This window comes from Callithrix jacchus, chromosome 17 (genome assembly GCF_049354715.1).
Source record: "Callithrix jacchus isolate 240 chromosome 17, calJac240_pri, whole genome shotgun sequence".
NCBI lineage: Eukaryota > Metazoa > Chordata > Mammalia > Primates > Cebidae > Callithrix > Callithrix jacchus.
The window spans coordinates 64,130,338-64,148,736 of NC_133518.1; the positions used below are offsets into that span (position 1 = coordinate 64,130,338).

The 18,399-nt window shown below is 36.7% G+C and overlaps 1 protein-coding gene across 7 annotated transcripts in view; it reads right to left on the reverse strand.

Moving 5' to 3' along the window:
- Positions 1–18,399, reverse strand: part of NGLY1 (N-glycanase 1) — a 61,590-nt gene that overhangs the window by 24,109 nt on the left and 19,082 nt on the right. For all 7 annotated transcript variants that reach the window (XM_008983921.5, XM_002759663.7, XM_035278577.3 and 4 more), the window contains exon 4: positions 9,511–9,676. In XM_008983921.5, the coding sequence (XP_008982169.4) occupies positions 9,511–9,676 (166 nt within the window). The remainder of the gene's footprint in view (positions 1–9,510; positions 9,677–18,399) is intronic.

Consider the following 18,399-nt stretch of genomic DNA (forward strand, 5'->3'; position numbering starts at 1 on the left):
TTGCTGCATTGAACCAAAACGCTTTCCCCAGTTCATAGACCCAGAAAATGATTTTGTCTAGAAAGGAAAAAACAGCCCAATCCATTAATAAAGAAAAATCACCAACCTGGCCAGTGGGGGCTTTGTCATCATCTCAGTGCCATTCACTCACCGGGGCAGACACGGATGGTGGCCATATAGTATCCACTTGCCACTTATTTTTCATTTATAGAATTTCAATTTTGGAGGGATGAAAATGCACCAGCTAAAAAACCTATAGATCCCAACTTCCCGTGTGGCTAAATGACTAACCTTCATGTGACTACTAGAAGACTACTTCAAGAGAAGAAGCTCAAATTAGAGATAAAGCCTTTATGCTTTTTCTCCATTTCTTCTTCCTGATGCTTGGTTTGCAAATGTAATCGCTGGAGCTGCAGCAGCCGTTTTGGACTATGAGGTAATATAAAAGATGAAAAACATGTACATCAGAGCCAAAAGACAGAAGGCACCTATGTCTTTGATGATAGTGCACCATTAGCACCACACTCATTACCTCCATAATTTCTTACATGAGAAAATAATCTCTAAGCCACCAGTCATTTTACTCATAGCATGACCTAACCCTAATTAATATACTTATTATGCCTATCATACCACTTATTTCATTACATGTTTAAGTTTCCTTCACTTGTTATTCTTCCTCTTCCCATATCCTGTTGTGTTTCTAAAATATCACCATCCGATAGAATTTTCAGCAATAATGGAAATAATTCCTATTTCTATTGCCCAATGGGAAGGCTATTAACCACTTGTAGTTGAGCATCTGAAATGTGCTGAATTCGACTGAAGAACTTGATTCTTCATCTCACTTAATTTAGATGTAAATATCCACACGTGGCTAGTGCTACACTGTTTTCTAGAACCTCTGTAATCCTACCTCTACACCCTGTCCTCTCAATGTTAGCAATCTCATTTACTTGCATGGCTTTACCTATCATCCTAAAGTATATTTCAAGGCTTGACTTCTTATCAAAGTTCCAGGCCTATGTTTTCACTTGGCAGTCCAGAGAGTAGGCACCTCAACTCACTCTTCCATTCCCTTCAAAACCTGTTTCTACTGACTCCCTGAATTTCCTGTTGCCTAGATTCAAAGTTACCCAGTCATCTTTGGCATCCTTTTTATATATACATGATGCCTTATCCTATCGGCTGCAAATACCACATAGTCTATAACCCCAACAACTTTCACATACATCTTCTCCCTTGTAATCTTAACCTTTGTTTACCCTCTTATTCCTCTTACGTAAATCTGATTACTATTGTGTTTTAACTTTTCTCTCCTTGCACTCTTTTGATTTTAATTCATTTTACAAGCTATTATTAATCTTCCTTAAATATAGTTTAATGCCATTCACTCTAAGCTTCAATAGTTAATCCTGCTGAATTACCTATTCAAGAACACCTGATTTCCCTGAGAAATCATTTCTGACGAATAAGGTTATATAATAGTTCTGTTATGTGTTCAATTATAGTAACAATATAACATTAGTCTTTTGACCAAGACATGTTTCTTTTGAATTTCTTTGGTCTTTACTATTTCAAAACTTATTAGAAATATTATGCTTTGTTTAATTTTACCATTAATTCTTTTTGAAAACAGTTAAAAATGAACTCAGTATACACTGCTCTGTCTGAAATTCAATGTCAACCAAAATATGGTTTCAGCCTACCTGATCTTCCACTGCTTTATATACACCCTACCCTTCACACAGTCTAACTGCATTACTCATTGTTCCCAAATAGAGCCTGTCCTTCTCGGCCTCTATGCATGTTGATCACTACACTTGGAAGAAAATGCCCTAACCCTTTCTTTGCGTGTACTTTGACATATTAGGTTATAAATCCTACTCATCCTTCATGGCCTTTAAAAAAAAGCCCAATCTTTTATAGTTTTTATAATTTTCACTACTAATCTTCTGTGTCTTTTCTTTCCTATTTTAGTTAAAACTTTTTAAGTGTGAAAGTATACATAGATCTTAAAAGTCATACTCCAACGTGATGAAGTTATTGTTATCTTTTCCCTATTTTCCAAATTTTCCACAACCATGTAGTATCTTTATAAGTAGTAAGAAAAAAAGGTGGAGCAAATGTCAGCAGGGAACATCAGCAGATTTTTATGGGAAACGGCCTTTAAGTCTTAGCTAATGGACTTGAAGGATTCTTGGTCCATTGATAAGATCATTTCCACTGTGAGGACAGATGGACAAATGCCTCAGGGTAAACACAGCATTTGTTTACCTAACCATGCACTTTATTGTAGATTCTTCTTCCTCAAGCAATTTCCTGGTTATTTGCCTAGAGAGAGAGAATATGATGGACACAAACAGGAACATTCTGTGTCTATGCTATTTCTCACGCAATTTACTCAGCAATGTAATATTTAAAAAATTATACTTCATACATTATATTTCTTGGACTCTGCTTTACACTCAGTTGATCTGTATTTTTTTATTTAAAGACAAGAGTATTACTCTGTCACCCAGGCTGGAGTGCAGTGGCGCGATTTCCGCTCACTGCAACCTCTGCCTCTTGGGTTCAAGCAATTCTCCTGCCTCAGCCTCCCGAGTAGCTGGGATTACAGGTGTCTGCCACCACGACCAGCTAACTGATCTGTATATTTTAATTCTTGTCTTCTATTCAGCTGCTTAAGGCAAGGCTATATTATTATACTGTCTCTCCCCTGCAAAAGTTCCCTGTTAATTCCAAAATCTGTGCTATATCTGAGTGACTGATCTTGCTGAATGACTTTGGTCCGATGCATGTTTTGTCTCTTCATACTGTTTTTTTTTTGAGTCATTTGAATCATCTGTGTTCGAGACATTGGCTGAGCCCAATGATTCAAACACACAACATGTTCAGTAAGTACCAGATAAAGAGGCATTTCTATAAAGCATCATATAAAGGAGTACAGTACTTTGAAGCTGGACAGGGCCTGTATAATCACATATTAATAAGCATTCTTATTTTACACACAGAAAAAAAACCTGTTAATACAAAAAAAGAGGTACTCTCTCAAGGTTAGCAGGCCTGTAGTAGAAGTAAGTCTAAGGCTCAAGCGAGTCATCAAAAATTTAAAAATGCATAGTATAACACTTTTAAAAAGACAAAAATTGACTGGGCATAGTGACTCATGCTTCTAATCCTAGCACTTTGGGAGGCCAAGGTGGGTGTATACCTGAGGTCAGGAGTTTGAGACCAGCCTGGGCAACACAGTGAAACCCAAGCTCTACTAAAAATACAAAAAAAAAAAAAAATCAGCCAGGCATAGCAGCACGTGCCTGCAGTCCCAGCTAGTTGGGAGGCTGAGGCAGAGAATTGTTAGAACCTAGGAGGCAGAGGTTGCAGTGAGCTGAGATTAAGCCACCACACTCCAGCCTAGACAACAGAGTGAGACTCTGTCTCTAAAAAAAGAGACAAAAATACAATGAGTAGCAAAATATATAAATGACATATGTGAAAACTGATGAAATGGTTAAAAAAGAGAAAGACACATATAGTTAAGCCTTCAGAGGGATTTCTGATTTCAGCTTCCAGTTTCTACAAAGCAGAGGTCAACACTCCCATCTGTAAAACAGTAAAAAGCTGAACTACAATCAATGACTTTTCTTGGACCCATTAGAGAACTGAAGTCACAGAGTGAACCATCATCCCAACATCCAAAAAGATAGATATAGAGAATCCTAGCCAAAATCTGCTTACATGTAACAGAAATCACTAGAGCCATACACTGGTAAGGACATTTAAATAGCAATTTTGACAAACTACTAGAAGCTAAGTACAGACTAACTTGGGAATAAGAAATTCAGTCTTGAAAGAAGTCCCCACACTTTTGTGCATTTCGCCTGCAGGAAGCCCAGGAAGTTTTCACAATGAAGAACCATGAAAAATCCCTTTGTGGGGCCGGGCGCGGTGGCTCACGCCTGTAATCCCAGCACTTTGGGAGGCCGAGGCAGGTGGATCACGAGGTCAAGAGATCGAGACCATCCTGGTCAACATGATGAAACCCCATTTCTACTAAAAATACAAAAAAAAATTAGCTGGGCATGGTGGCGCATGCCTGTAATCCCAGCTACTTGGGAGGCTGAGGCAGAATTGCCTGAACCCAGGAGGCGGAGGTTGCAGTGAGCTGAGATCGCGCCATGGCACTCCAGCCTGGGTAACAAGAGCGAAACTCTGTCTCAAAAAAAAAAAAAAAAAGAAAAGGAAAAATCCCTTTGTGGCTCTAGGAAACAGGGAAAGAGTAACAATTGTAAGGTATATATACCCAGAGTGTTCTCCTCAATTAAGGCACCTACTCTCCAGGGAAAAAGATTTTACCAGTCTTCTCTGAACTGGGGGAAGGACGTATATTTCCCTGGCTCCAGCCCCTTGTAGCCTTCCTGTCTCACTTATGTGGGTAAAAAGGCTAACAAACACTTGTGAAAAATGCACAGGCCCAGAGACATAGGCCCACTAAAACCCTGAGATTTAATCAAAAGATTATAGAATTTTCTCCTTGATAACTTATCATCACACCAATAGGGTTCCAGTATAATAAGGGATTACAACTAAATGAACAACAAGCAAGATAAATGCAGACTCGGAGGTGCTCTTAGGGAAGCCTAAAGACAATGAGGGAGACAACGAGAACACTGAAGGAATTCACCTATGACTATAGCAAACATCAAAATAACTCTAGTTAGATTAATTCCTAGCTAGATTAGCATAAAACCTCATAGGAAAGGCCTGTTTACCTCAGTTCCTATTATCCAATACAACAGGCCCAGCTTTTAACAAAAAATTTCAAGGCATATTGAGAGGTGAAAAAAAAATCAGTCCGAAGAGACAAATCATGCATCAGATCAGAGTCATTCAGCAAGATCAGTCACTGAGATACAGCAAAGATTTTGGAATTAACAGGGAACTTTAAATATGATTACTAAATTAGGGGCTTTAATGGAAAAAATAAACAACATGTAAGAACAGATGTATAGTATAAGCAGAAAGATGGAAATTTTTTAACACAAAAATCTAAAGGAAATGCTAGAAATCACAACCATTGTAACAGTAATGAGGTCTGCTTTTGATGGACTCATCAGTAGACTCAACAAAGCTAAAGGAAAAAAGTTGGTGAGCTTGAAGATAGGTTAATAGATACTTTCCAAACTGAAATTCAAAGAGAAAAGGCCAGAACAAAAGAACAGAACATTCTAGAACTGTGAGAAAATTTCAAAATGGAATGGAACACCTAAGAACTGTGGCAAACTGAGTGGCAGAGCTACACGAAGGTAAAGTAAAATATACGTTGGGACATCAGAAAGAAAAGAGGGAAGGAAGTAGATAAAATATTTAAGTAATAACGTCTGAGAATTTTCTAAAATGAATGCAACATCAAACCACAGATTCAGAAAGCTAAAAGAACACCAAGCAGGATGAACACCCAAAATTCTTTAACTAGGTAATACTGTATTCAAACTGCAGAAAACTAAAGACAAAGAGAAAAACCTTGAATAAGGAATAAGTATAGAAAGTACAGCAGATGGGCTGGGCGCAGTGGCTCACGCCTGTAATCCCAGCACTTTGGGAGGTCAAGGGGGTGGATCACGAGGTCAAGATATCAAGACCATGCTGGCCAACATAGTGAAACCCAGTCTCTACTAAAATACAAAAATAAGCTGGGTGTGGTGGTGGGCGCCTGTAGTCCCAGGTACTCAGGAGGCTGAATCAGGAGAATTGTTGGAAGTTGGAAGGCGGAGGGTGCAGTAAGCCAAGATCAGGCCACTGCACTCCAGCCTGGCGCCTGGCACCTGGCAAAAAAGCAAGACTCTATCTCAAAAAAAACAAACAAAGAAAAAAACAAAAAAAAAAAGAAAGAAAAGAAAATACAGCAGACTTTTTTATCAGAAACAATGCAAATAAGAAGACAGAGTGAGATACTTAAAGTTTTGAAGAAAAAAACCCACCTACCTAGAATTCCATATCCCAGTAATATTGTTTTTTAAAAGTGAAGGAGAAGTACTTTCTCAGGCACACAACAACTGAGGGAATTCACTTCCAGCAGACATGCCATTAAAGGAATGTATTACAAGAAGTTCTTCAGGGAAAGGGAAAATGATATAGGACAGAAACCCAGATCTACATAAAGAAAGAAAGAGCATCAGAAAAGAATAAATAAAAGTAAAATGAAATATTGTATTTTTCTTATTCTTTCGTAATCTAAAAAATAACTTTAAATAAAAACAATTGCAATGTGTTGGGTGATTACCATATATGGATAGGTGAATGAATGACAACGATGTCCTACAGGCAGGAGGAAAGAACTGGAACAATTCTGTTAAAAGGTGTCTGCAACCATACATGAAGCCCTATAGTGTTTTTAAAGGTGGACTTGGATGAATTTAAAATGCTTACTATAAACTAGGGGAACTACAAAAAAAAAATTTAAACAATGCCCCATGGAATACAGCATTAAGAATGACTTCTGGGACAAAAGACAATTACATAAAAATTCAAAGTAAATACTATAGTTGGAAAAAATTAACAACCGAAATCTTAAGACCATTCATAATAACAATAACAAATAATAACTCGGTGAAGAACTAGGCAGGTATTATTCTGATTTGTTTAAATGTATTATTTCATTTATTTCTAAAAATTACCATTCTTATTTCTGCATGAAGAAATTGTGTCATAGAGATTAAATTGCTTGCTCAGTGATGCACAGGAAGTAGAAGAGCCGAATTTATACAAAGATTTGTATACATTTGGCTCCAAAACCTACTCTTAATCAATAAATAATATCTTTCTACTAATAATAGTGAGTTGGGCTGGGCACAGTGGCTCAAGCCTGTAATCCCAGCACTTTGGGAGGCTGAGGCAGGTGAATCACGAGGTCAAGACCTCAAGACCATCCTGATCAAAATGATAAAACCCATCTCTACTAAAAATTCAAAAATTAGCCAGGCGTGGTAGCATGTGACTGTAGTCCCAGCTACTGGGGAAACTGAGGCAAGAGAATCGCTTAGGCAGAGGTTGCAGTGAGCCAAGATCGCGCCACTGCACTCTAGCCTGGTGACGAAGTAAGACTCCGTCTCCAAAAAAAAAAAAAAGGTCAATGGTCTAATCATATGAATTAATTCTGAATATGGTCTCTGTTAGAATCACATTAAAATTCACTATTCCAAATTCACTAATGATGCCATCATATATTCTGTGGGCTAAAGCTCTACTTTACCTAAAAATATTCACATACCAATGATTAAACTGCAAATACATATTCAGTTAAAAAAAAAGCTTTTAAAAAGAATGTTCAAAAGAATAAACATTTCTCCAAAGATATTCAAATAATCAATAAACACGTGAAAAAATGCTCAGTATCAGGAATTAGGAATGCAAATCAAAACTACAGTGACATACCATTTCATTTCCATTAGGATGGCTATATTGAAAAATGAGAAAATAGTAAGTGTTGGTAAGAATATGGGGAGAATACTTGTACACTGTTAGCAGGAATGTAAGATGGTACAGTCACCGTGGAAAATGATGGTGGTTCTTCAAAAAATTAAAAATAGAATCGCCATAAGATCCAGCAATTTCACTTCTGGGTGTATACCAAAAATAATTGAGACCAAGATTTCACAGTAAAGTATGTCCACACCTATGTACATAGCAACGTTATTCACAATAGCTAAAACACTGAAACAACCCAAGTATCCATGAATGAATGAAAGGAGATGCAAAATCTGGCATACACATACAGTAGCATATTATTACTCCTTAAAAGGAAGGCGGTTCTCTCTTCCTCAAGGCTGCCTAGGGAGGTGGCAGCCATCTCCTCCATGGTATCATGGCCACCTCAGACCCCTTGTAAGCCCAAGATCGTTGAAAAGAGAACCAAGAAGTTTATCTGACAGCAGTCTGACCGATATGTCAAAATTAAGCATAACTGGCAGAAACCCAGAGGTATTGACAACAAAGTTCATAGCAGGTTCAAAGACCAGACCTTGATGCCCAACATTGGTTATGGGAGCAATAAAAAACAACACACATGTTGCCTAGTGGCTTCCAGAAGTTCCTGGTCCACAACATCAAGGAACTGGAAGTGCTACTGATATGCAACAAATCCTACTGTGCTGAGATAGCTCACAATGTTTCCTCTAAGAACTGCAAAGCTATCATGGAAAGAGCTGCCCAGTTGGCCATCAGAATCATCAACCCCAAGGCTGCGAAGTGAAAAATGTGAGTAGACAGCTCATGTGCATGTTTTGTGTTTAAATAAAGCTGTAAAAACTGCCAAAAAAAAAAAAAAAAGGAAATTCTGCAATATGTTACAACCTGGATGTATTAGTTTATTCTTATACTGCTATGAAGAAATAGCTGAAACTGGGTAATTTATAAAGAGATTTAACTGGCTCACAGTTCCGGATGGCTGGGGAGGCCTCACGAAACTTAAAATCATGGCAGAAGGCACCTATTCACAGGGCAGCAGGAGAGAGAATAAGTGCAAGTAGGAGAAATGCCAGATGCTTATAAAACCATCAGATCTCATGAGACTCACTCATTATTACAAGGGCAGTGAGGGGGGAAACCACCCCCATGATTCAATTACCTCCACTTGGTTCCATCCTTGACATGTGGGTCCCACCCTTGACACATGGAGATTATGAGGATTACAATTCAAGGTGAGATTTGGGTGGGGACACAGAGCCAAACCATTATCACTGCATGAGAGACATCCAGTGATGAAAGATATCACCAAAAGACAAATACTGTATGATTCCACTTATATGAGATAGAATAGTCAAAAATCACAGCAAAAAAGTAGAATAGTGGTTGCTGGAAGCTGGGGAAGGGTTATTATTTAAAAAGTATTGTGTTTTGGGTTTACAAGTTAAAAAAAGCTATAGATGTTGGTAATGGCTGAACATTATAATTATATTTAATAACACTGAATTATACACTTAAAAATGGGTAAGACGATAAATTTTGTTATATGTATTTTACCTCAATTTAAAAATTGAAAAAAAGTATCCAAGTCATGGCACTAAAAAAAAAAAAAAAAAAATTGAAAAAAGTAATACGTGTCCATGAGGTATATGCAATAAAATTATACTATTATTTTACTTCTTAAAAATTCTAATTGAAATAGGTTAAATATTTATAAAGCATAACATTGTAAACAACGTACAAAAGGTGCTATGACTGTCCCTTAGTATATGCCAGGGATTGGTTCCAGGACCCCCACCTATACCAGAATCCACACATACTCATGTCCTACACATTCAGTACTGCAGAACCCACGTATATAAAAAGCTGACTCTCTGTATACGGAGGTTTTGCATCCTGAATCTATATTTGGTTTAAAAGAATCCACATATAAGTGGACCCATGCAGTTAAAACCCATGTTGTTCAAGGATCAGCTATATCTCAGTATTTCTGTTTATTTAGCATTGATTTACATTTAGCAATAAGTGATTATGAAAAGCTACTACCTTTATCCAATTTTCTAGCTCTTGAGAACTTTTCCTGTGATTTCCTTTTCAGTTCTTGGACTGGAATACAAGCCAACGCTTTCTCCTGAAGAGCAGGATTTTCATAGACCAGCACATGTTGAATGTTAGACTGAAGAACTGCTAGAATGGCTGAATCAGCAGTAACCTAATAGGAAAAAAAAATACCGAAATTAACTTTTCACTATATGCTACAAAAAAAATATATAATAAAAAACACTATAGTTTTATGATTTTACAGATAGAAGGGAATGTACAGATTCACTTAAACACAGTAATTATACCCACAACCTTTATAACATTACTATTAGGAGACAGCCACATCTGTGTCATAGCCTAAGAACTACCTATTTTTTTTTTACCTTTGTATATACTACTGAGGATAATATTTAAACAAGGATATGCAGAATTCTTGAATACAAGCATAAATCAACATAGCGCTCTGATCTATGCATCCACTTTAAATCCCTGTAATGTACAACATTAGCAAAAGAGGCGTGCTTTTCATGAATGTTCATTGCAGCAGTGTTTACAATAGCAAAGACCTGGAACCAACCCAAATGTCCATCGATGACAGACTGGACAGGGAAAATGTGGTACATATACACCATGGAATATTATGCAGCAATCAAAACCAATGAGTTCGTGCCTTTGTGGGGACATGGATGAACCTGGAGAACATCATTCTCAGCAAACTGACACAAGAACAGAAAATGAAATACCGCATGTTCTCACTCATAGGCGGGGGTTGAACAATGGGAACACACGGACACAGGGAGGGGAGCACTACACACTGGGATCTATTGGGGGGAAAAGGGGAGGGTCAGCAGGGGGTGGGGAGTTGGGGAGAAATAGCATGGGGAGAAATGCCAGATATAGGTGAAGGGGAGGAAGGCAGCAAATCACACTGCCAAGTGTGTACCTATGCAACTATCTTGCATGTTTTTCACATGTACCCCAAAACCTAAAATGCAATAAAAAAAATAAAGTAAAAAAAAAAAGAGGCGTGCTTTAAAAAGAATTGGAAATTTTGAAAAATTGCTGAAAGAGAAAAGGCAAATATGAAAGGACTAAAGGAAGAAACCATGGCAATATACCCTCTAGAGAGAGTGGTGATGAAAAGTAAAAAAAGTTTCCAGAATAATCCCCAAGGGCAGAGAAGCCACAGGATCTACAGAATAGGAACTGTCCTCGGAGCAAGCATTAGGGAGAGTGGTTGGCCTCTGGAGGATCAGTTAATTATTTTGGCTTCTTCCTCCTTGTCACCTTATCAACACAGAGGTCTGCTTCTGAGCTGTGAGTGTGCATGCTCAGAGTTTCAAATGAAGAGGGGAGTAACCCTGCTCAGAACTGATGTCTCTGGCACATTCCACTGTTCAGCATGTATTGCCCTTCGCCACAGTTGTCAGAAGCAAATGCAGTATTCACACATAAGCTGGCAGGATCTCTCAAATGCATATGGATCTACAACAACTGTGGAGGAGATGCATTAGAATCAGTATCAGAAGAACCAATCCTGTAGCAAGGACAGCAAATACAGAAAAAAACAAAAAGTGTTTCAAAGTATACTATATGCAGAGAAAGACTCAACTATAGATCTCAGATATAAAAATGTAAACATTAAAATAAAGAAGCAGCCAGGCACTTTGGAAGATCAAGCTGGCATGACTGTTTGAGTCGAGAGTTCTAGACCAAGCTGGGCAATACAGCAAGATCCTATCTCTTAAAAAAAAATTTTTTTTTTAAGTACCTGGCCATGGTATTGTGTGCCTATAGTCAGGAGGGTGAGGTAGGAAGATCGCTTGAGCCCAGGAGGTCAAGGCTACAGTGAGCTGTGATTTCACCACTGCGCTCCAGCCTGGGAGCTGTGGTCTCAAAAATAAATAAAAAATATAAAATAATATAAAATAAAGAAGAGAGCACAGATGGTGTCAAACAGTAGAATAGACATGGCTAGTGATAAGTCAATTAGTAAACAAAGACATTTTCTGAGAATGAGGCATAAAAAGAACAAATAGACATTAAGGATAAATCCAAAACTTCTCAAATCCAGTTAACAGAAATTTCAGAAATAACAGAAAGACAATAAAAATAATGGAAGAAAGCAACTGCTCAAAAAAAAAAACAAAAAAAAAAACAGAGGCCAGGTGCGGTGGCTCACGTCTGAATTCCAGCACTTTGGAAGTCCAAGGCGGGTGGATCATGAGGTCAAGAGTTCTAGACCAGCCTGGCCAAGATGGTGAAAAAAAAAAAAAATAGCTGGATGTGGTGGCACATGGCTGTAAACCCACGTGGCTATAAACCCTCAGGAAGCTGAGGCAGGAGAATCATTTGAACCTGGTGGGCAGAGGTTGCAGTGAGCCAAGATCACGCCATTGCACTCCAACCTGGGTGACAGGGTGACACTGTCTCAAAAACAAACAAACAAACAAAACTCAGAAATAAATTTCTCATAGTTGAAGAGGTAGAATATATGAAAAACAAAACAAAAACAAATTCTAAGCATGTAATGGTGACATTTTATGATAGCAAGGCTAAAAACAAAATCCTAAGTCTTTTAAGAAGAAACATTAATTACATGTAAAGAAAAAATAATTTGATGTCAGATATTTCATTAGAAACAAGGAAGCAAATTTTTTGAAAATTGGAGGGAAAATAATTAGGAGCACAAAATTCATTCCCAAACTAAGCATGTAGAAGGGCAAAGTAAATAAATCTTCTGATATGTAACAATACAGAAAGTATATCACTCTCAAATCCTACCTAAAAGAACTGTTAGGAAAGTTATTATAGCCAAGAAGTATAAATATAGCCTACATCAATTTTTAAAAATCAACACATACTCAGGAGGAGGATCTAAAATAAAAGCAGTGGTGCAAGTTTCGATTGGTATAAATAATCACTATTGGAAAACAAAATCTCAATTTTTGTTATAAGGAAGGTAGCAAGGAAAGGAGAACAGAGGTTTCTGTCTTATGGTAAGATGTTGGGAGAAAAATACAAAATTAAAAATTTGCATTACAGAATCCAGGTCAATAATTAAAAGACTAAAAAGATTACATTTAACTTCCTAACTCTTAAAGGGATAAATCCTATTAAAGAAGAAAACTTGGTCTAAACAAAACAAAAAAGGGAGAAAAGAAAAAAAAGCAAGGACATAGACAACACAAAATAAGATATCAGAAATAAGTTTAAACATATTGGCAATTAGAGTAAATGTGAATGAATTAAATATTCATATTGCAAAGAGACAGGTTGAATAACAACCCAAAAAACCATTACCAAATACTTACATGTCAGGCACTGTATTAAGCACTGGAATGGGTGCACAAGACAGACATGATCAATTAAAGGTCTATGGGGAAAAGGTATTAAACAAATCATGACAGATCCACCACAGTAACTCAAAAATATTTGTCTGTGTATGAATGTGCGGAAAAATAATGGAGACCAAAATAGACATGGGCATTACCCTCATACAGCAAGTAGTCTATGGACATAACAACAAGCAAATACTGATAAACAATGATCATTTACTCAACTATTTATCCTTTATTTGCTAGGTGCTGGGGATATAATAGTTAAAAGTTTAGTCATAGGCATAAGTATTATTAAGCAAATATATAGCATAAAATGAGACTTTACAACAAGGTCCTTGAACCTGGACTTTCTTGAAGAAATGTTTGTGACAGCATAGGAAGGATGAGAAGAAGCTAACAAAGTGGGAAGGAAAAGACCATTCCTGTCAGAAGGAACAGCACAAAGATAGCTGGGGATTGCTTAGCATATTTTGAAAGATCAGAGAGATGGATGTTTAGTACCCAGAGAACCAAGGGGAAAACAGTAGAGAGGTAAACATAAGGATGGCGCTGGGCTAGTAAACAACTAGATCTTTCTGGTCTCTTTTCATTGCAACGATTGATAAGGCATTAAAGAGATTTAAGCAAAAGTAAAATGATCTGATCTGTTTTCAGAGTATCACTTTAGCCATTATGTAGAGTATGAAAATAACTCAGGAAGTAAAATCATTAAGTTTTCGTGACTATACTATCAAGTCAAGAGTATTTGGAAAAGGAGAAAAACACATTAGAGATAAGTCTTTTTTTTTTTTGGATATGAGCAACTGGGTCAGCACTTGAACCACTTGCAGCAGAAGAAAAACCATGAAGTGACCAACTCAGTTAAAGACTACCAAATAGTAAAAACCAACTGAAAAAAGTCAATTAAATTAGCCAACACGGAAATCACTGATCTTAGTAAGAATACAGTGTCACAATAGCATTAATAAAGAAAACTATGTGCTAGAGACTGAGTCATATACGTGATGTGCGACAGTGGGCTGGCTAAGCTGTACCAAAGGAGGATGTACAAGATGGTCCACGGGGACGCGGGCAGTATAACTTCTATTTATATTGTTTTACTCTCTGGATTAACAATGCCTCCCCCCAGACTGGAGAAGCTACCTGAGGTAAGACAAAAAAGGTTATCAGGTCAAAGGGTTAACAGTGGCACCCTTATTCCTACTTCTGCAGCTGTCATGTGACAAAGCTGTACAGTTCAAATGTGCTGGTTTAAGTGGAATTACAGATTATATTGTTTTAACTAAATTAACCCTTGATTTGTCTTAAAAAGTATACAAAGAACTCTAGGCACTGAGGTTATCACTAATAATAAAAGCACACATTAACAAGGAGAAAACAGCGTCAAACACATCATCTGCTTTTTTAACATGAATGCTTCAACAGCTACATTTTAAAATGTAAATGTAAATGCAAAAAAAGAAAATCACTAACAATCTAATGAGACCTAACAAAGCCCCCTAAATTCAAAATTACCAAGGCTATTTTAAATATGGATTTGTCTACATTCATTAAATAATATACTATTAATCAAGTTTTTGGTAGTGCGTGGTGGCTTATGGCAGTAACCCTAGCGCTCTGGGAGGCTAAAGCAGGCGGATTGCTTGAGACCAGGAGTTCCAGAACAGCCTGAGCAACATGGAAAGACCCTCATCTCTACAAAAAACAAACATTAGCTGGGCTCGGGACACACACTTGTAGTCGCAGCTGCTTGGAAGACTGAGGTGGGAGGAGCGTTTGAGCCCAGGAGGTCAAAGCTGCAGTGAGCTGAGGTCATGCCACTGCATTACAGCCTGAGTGACAAAGCGAGGCCCTGCCTCAAAATAAACAAATTTTTTTGAATTAAACATATTATTTACTATTTAGACCCTTTACGTTGTTTTATAATTTGTACAGTATATTGCCATCGTAGTACATGTATATAACTTATAAATAAATGAACAAAAATATATTGAGAATATATGCTCAAAAATATTTTACTGATAGGACATATAATTAAAGTATGGAGACCCACTAGAAAAGTATGTAAGAAATAAAGATTCAATAATGAGTACTGGAAAAAGGGAGTGAGAAATACAGAACATGGAGGACCAGGGATATTTGTATGTTGCCTTGTTTCTAAGACAGGAAAGCTTAAAGGTAAAGTTCTTAAACATTGCTTGTTAAAAATGTAGATTCCAGACTTCATCCCCCTCAATTTTGATTCAGCCAGCCTGGAATTATATTCAGAAATCTGCATGTGATGCCAGTGGAACAACCTTAAATGAAAACTGGCCTAAAGCAAGGTTTAAATGCCACAAGAAAAATTCCCAAGAAAAAAATAGGTCCAGGACAGGGCACCGTTCTTGTGAGATTCCATAGTGAACAGAGTAGAAGGGATACAGGGACATAGGAGCAACTGGCCTTTATTAAGAGCAGAGGTGTTGCCTCCATTACACAAGAGATGGGCGCAACAGCTGACAGAAGAAATGCAGAGCTGGTGATGACAAAACTAGGGAATTCGCCATGGAAACAAATAGGCTCCTTTACTAGAATTAATATAGAGACACACAAAAAATGAACTATCTACATTTTTATTTGAAAGAATTCATATTAAAATGAGGCACTTACAGTGCCTCATTTTCTTTTTCTTAAATGCAGACGTTCATTTACCAAGGAAATAAGAATTCATCCAGAGTATTTTTATTTCAATTTAATTCTTTTCAATCTGGAAATTACCTCATTCATTGTAGTTTTAATGGCACTCAAACGATCTTAAAAAATAAAGTTTATTTTCTTATTTCCTTACATTTTCATTGGCACAACTCTGAAAAAACTTAAGTTATAAAAATAGAAAGTTGCTGATTACATGGCGATTACAGCAGCTGGGTAACCATGTACTAATGCTACATAAGGCAGCAGTTAATTGAGAGACTAAAGTTACTTGGAGTACAAATGGAAGTCTAAAATGTGAAATCTGTTGGTTTTAGATCAAAGAGTTTTTTTCTTCACTAATCACACTTCCAATTATTTTGACTTCTGATGTAAGATATATTTAAGACACTTCATAAGAAAAAAAGTACAACGTGTGTAATTTTGTCAAATCATGGGAATTAATCAGTGGAAGCTGAATTAGCAAATTCACTTCTTTAGTAAAAGAGAAAAACAAATCAAGGGTTAAGCCTTCTTGCCCTCTTTCGAATTTTATGCAACGCTTTATTCTGAGGCTTTAAAATTTAGAACCTGTTTTTAGACATAAAAGTTGTTATTTTAAATATGTTTTATATCAACTTGTGAATTCAATAAACTTATTTCTTTAAAGAAAAATTTTTCTATTTATAAAAGTAATACATGTTGTTGCAGAAAACACTGCAGAAAATATTGAATAGTATAAATAATATAAAAGCATCCATAATTTCATCACTTAGAGTACATTATGGTTAAGATGTCTGTGTACGGCTTTCTGAACCTTTAAAAACATGAACATATATATATGTGTATATGGTTCTAATAAGAAATAATCAAAATATTACACATATACATACAACATATGTTGTTTAGTTTTGGAATTCTCAGTTTAGCTTTTTTTCCATATAATAATGTTCTTCATGTCAAAACAGACCACATCTTCATTTTTAACAGATGCTAAGTATATAAGGATGCAATGTAATCCCCTATCAAAAGGCATGTAGGTATTAACCTTTAAGAGTGATAGGTTCACCAGGTGAGGTGGCTCACGCCTGTAATCCCAGCATTTTGGGAGGCTGAGGCGGGCGGATCACCTGAGGTCGGGAGTTTGAGATCAGCCTGACCAACATGAAGAAACCCCATTTCTACTAAAAACACAAAAAATTAGCCAGGCATAGTGGTGCACATCTGTAATCCCAGCTACTGAGGCAGAAGAATCGCTTGAACACAGGAGGCGGAGGTTGTGATGAGCTGAGATAGCGCCATTGCACTCCAGCCTGGGCAACAAGAGCAAAAATCCATCTCAAAAAAAAAAAAAAGAAAAGAAAAGAGTGACAGGTTCATGAAGAAGAAATTGGATGTTTAAATCTTATGTTCAAATAGCTTTCTTCTCTTATAAAGCTCACAGACAGATCTAGACTAAGAGGTTGCCTTATTGTTGGTTTATCAGAGAAAATTAGTTTTAAAGTCAACCAGCTCATTTTATGATTTAACATTACCTAATAATATGACTTTTATAATTTCAATGAAATAATCACAAATTACGATAATTAGTTCAAATAAACACATACCTATATATAAACTGGTAGTAATTTCTAGAGTGATAAAGAGTTGATGAAAAGTTCCTAACAATTTCATATATATATATATATATATATTCAAACTAGTCATGCTAAATAAAAGCATACATTTAGATTAGCTGAGTAAAAAGTACTGAATGTATACTTTAAGCATATCATGCTTCAGAATTACATTTTCAAACTAGATAAAGTTGTGAAGCTGGAAACCTAAAGCTTCTAACATTCTTAGGTACCGTGTTATTGAAAAATTGTCCTTGCTGTTTTGAATGCTTTTGGAAGGCAAAGGGTATAAAAACAAAGGATTATCAGAAAGTTATTTCCATTGGGAACACTAAACACTTAGTATGTACAACCAGCAAATTTGAAAATCAATTCGGTCATTAGGGAAATGCAAATTAAAAACCAAATGAAATACTACTTAACAACCACTAAAATGGGTATACTAAAGATAGTAACAATAGTTGGTGAGGATACTGAGAAATTGGAAGCCTCACGTATTTCTGATGAGAAAGTAAAATGGTACAATTTTGCAAAACAGCTTGGTAATTTCTTAAAAACATAAATATAAACTTACCATACAACCCAGTGGTTCCACTCCTAGGAATCTACTCAAGAGAAATAAAAACATATGTCTACACAAAATTTGTATGTGAATGTTCACAGCAGCATTATTCATAATAGGCAAACATGGGAAACATCCCAAATGTCCATCAACTGATGAATGGAAACAATACGTGGCATATCCTTAAAACGGAATATTATTCAGCAATAAAAATGAACAAAATACTGAAATATCCTACAATATGAAGAACTTCAAAAATGTTACACAAAATAAAAGCCAGAAAGAAAAGATTACATACTATATAATTCCATTAACATAAAATGCCCAGAAAAAGTAGCAAAATTAACTTTCTAACAGTTACCACCATTATCACCATTTTTTGAGTATCAATATATTCCAGTGCTTGGTATCTTAAAAGAAAACTTACTGGTTGGGTGCAGTGGCTCATGCCTTTAATCCCAGCACTTTGGGAGGCTGAGGCGGGTGGATCATGAGGTCAGGAGTTCAGGATCAGCCTGGCCAAGATGGTGAAACCCTATCTCTACTAAAAATACAAAAATTAGCTGGGCGCGGTGGCAGGTGCCTGTAATCCCAGCTATTGGGGAGGTTGAGGCAGGAGAATCACTTGAACCTGGGTGGGGCAGAGTGTGCAATGAGCTGAGATCACACCACTGTACTCTGTCTGGGCAACAGAGTGAGACTC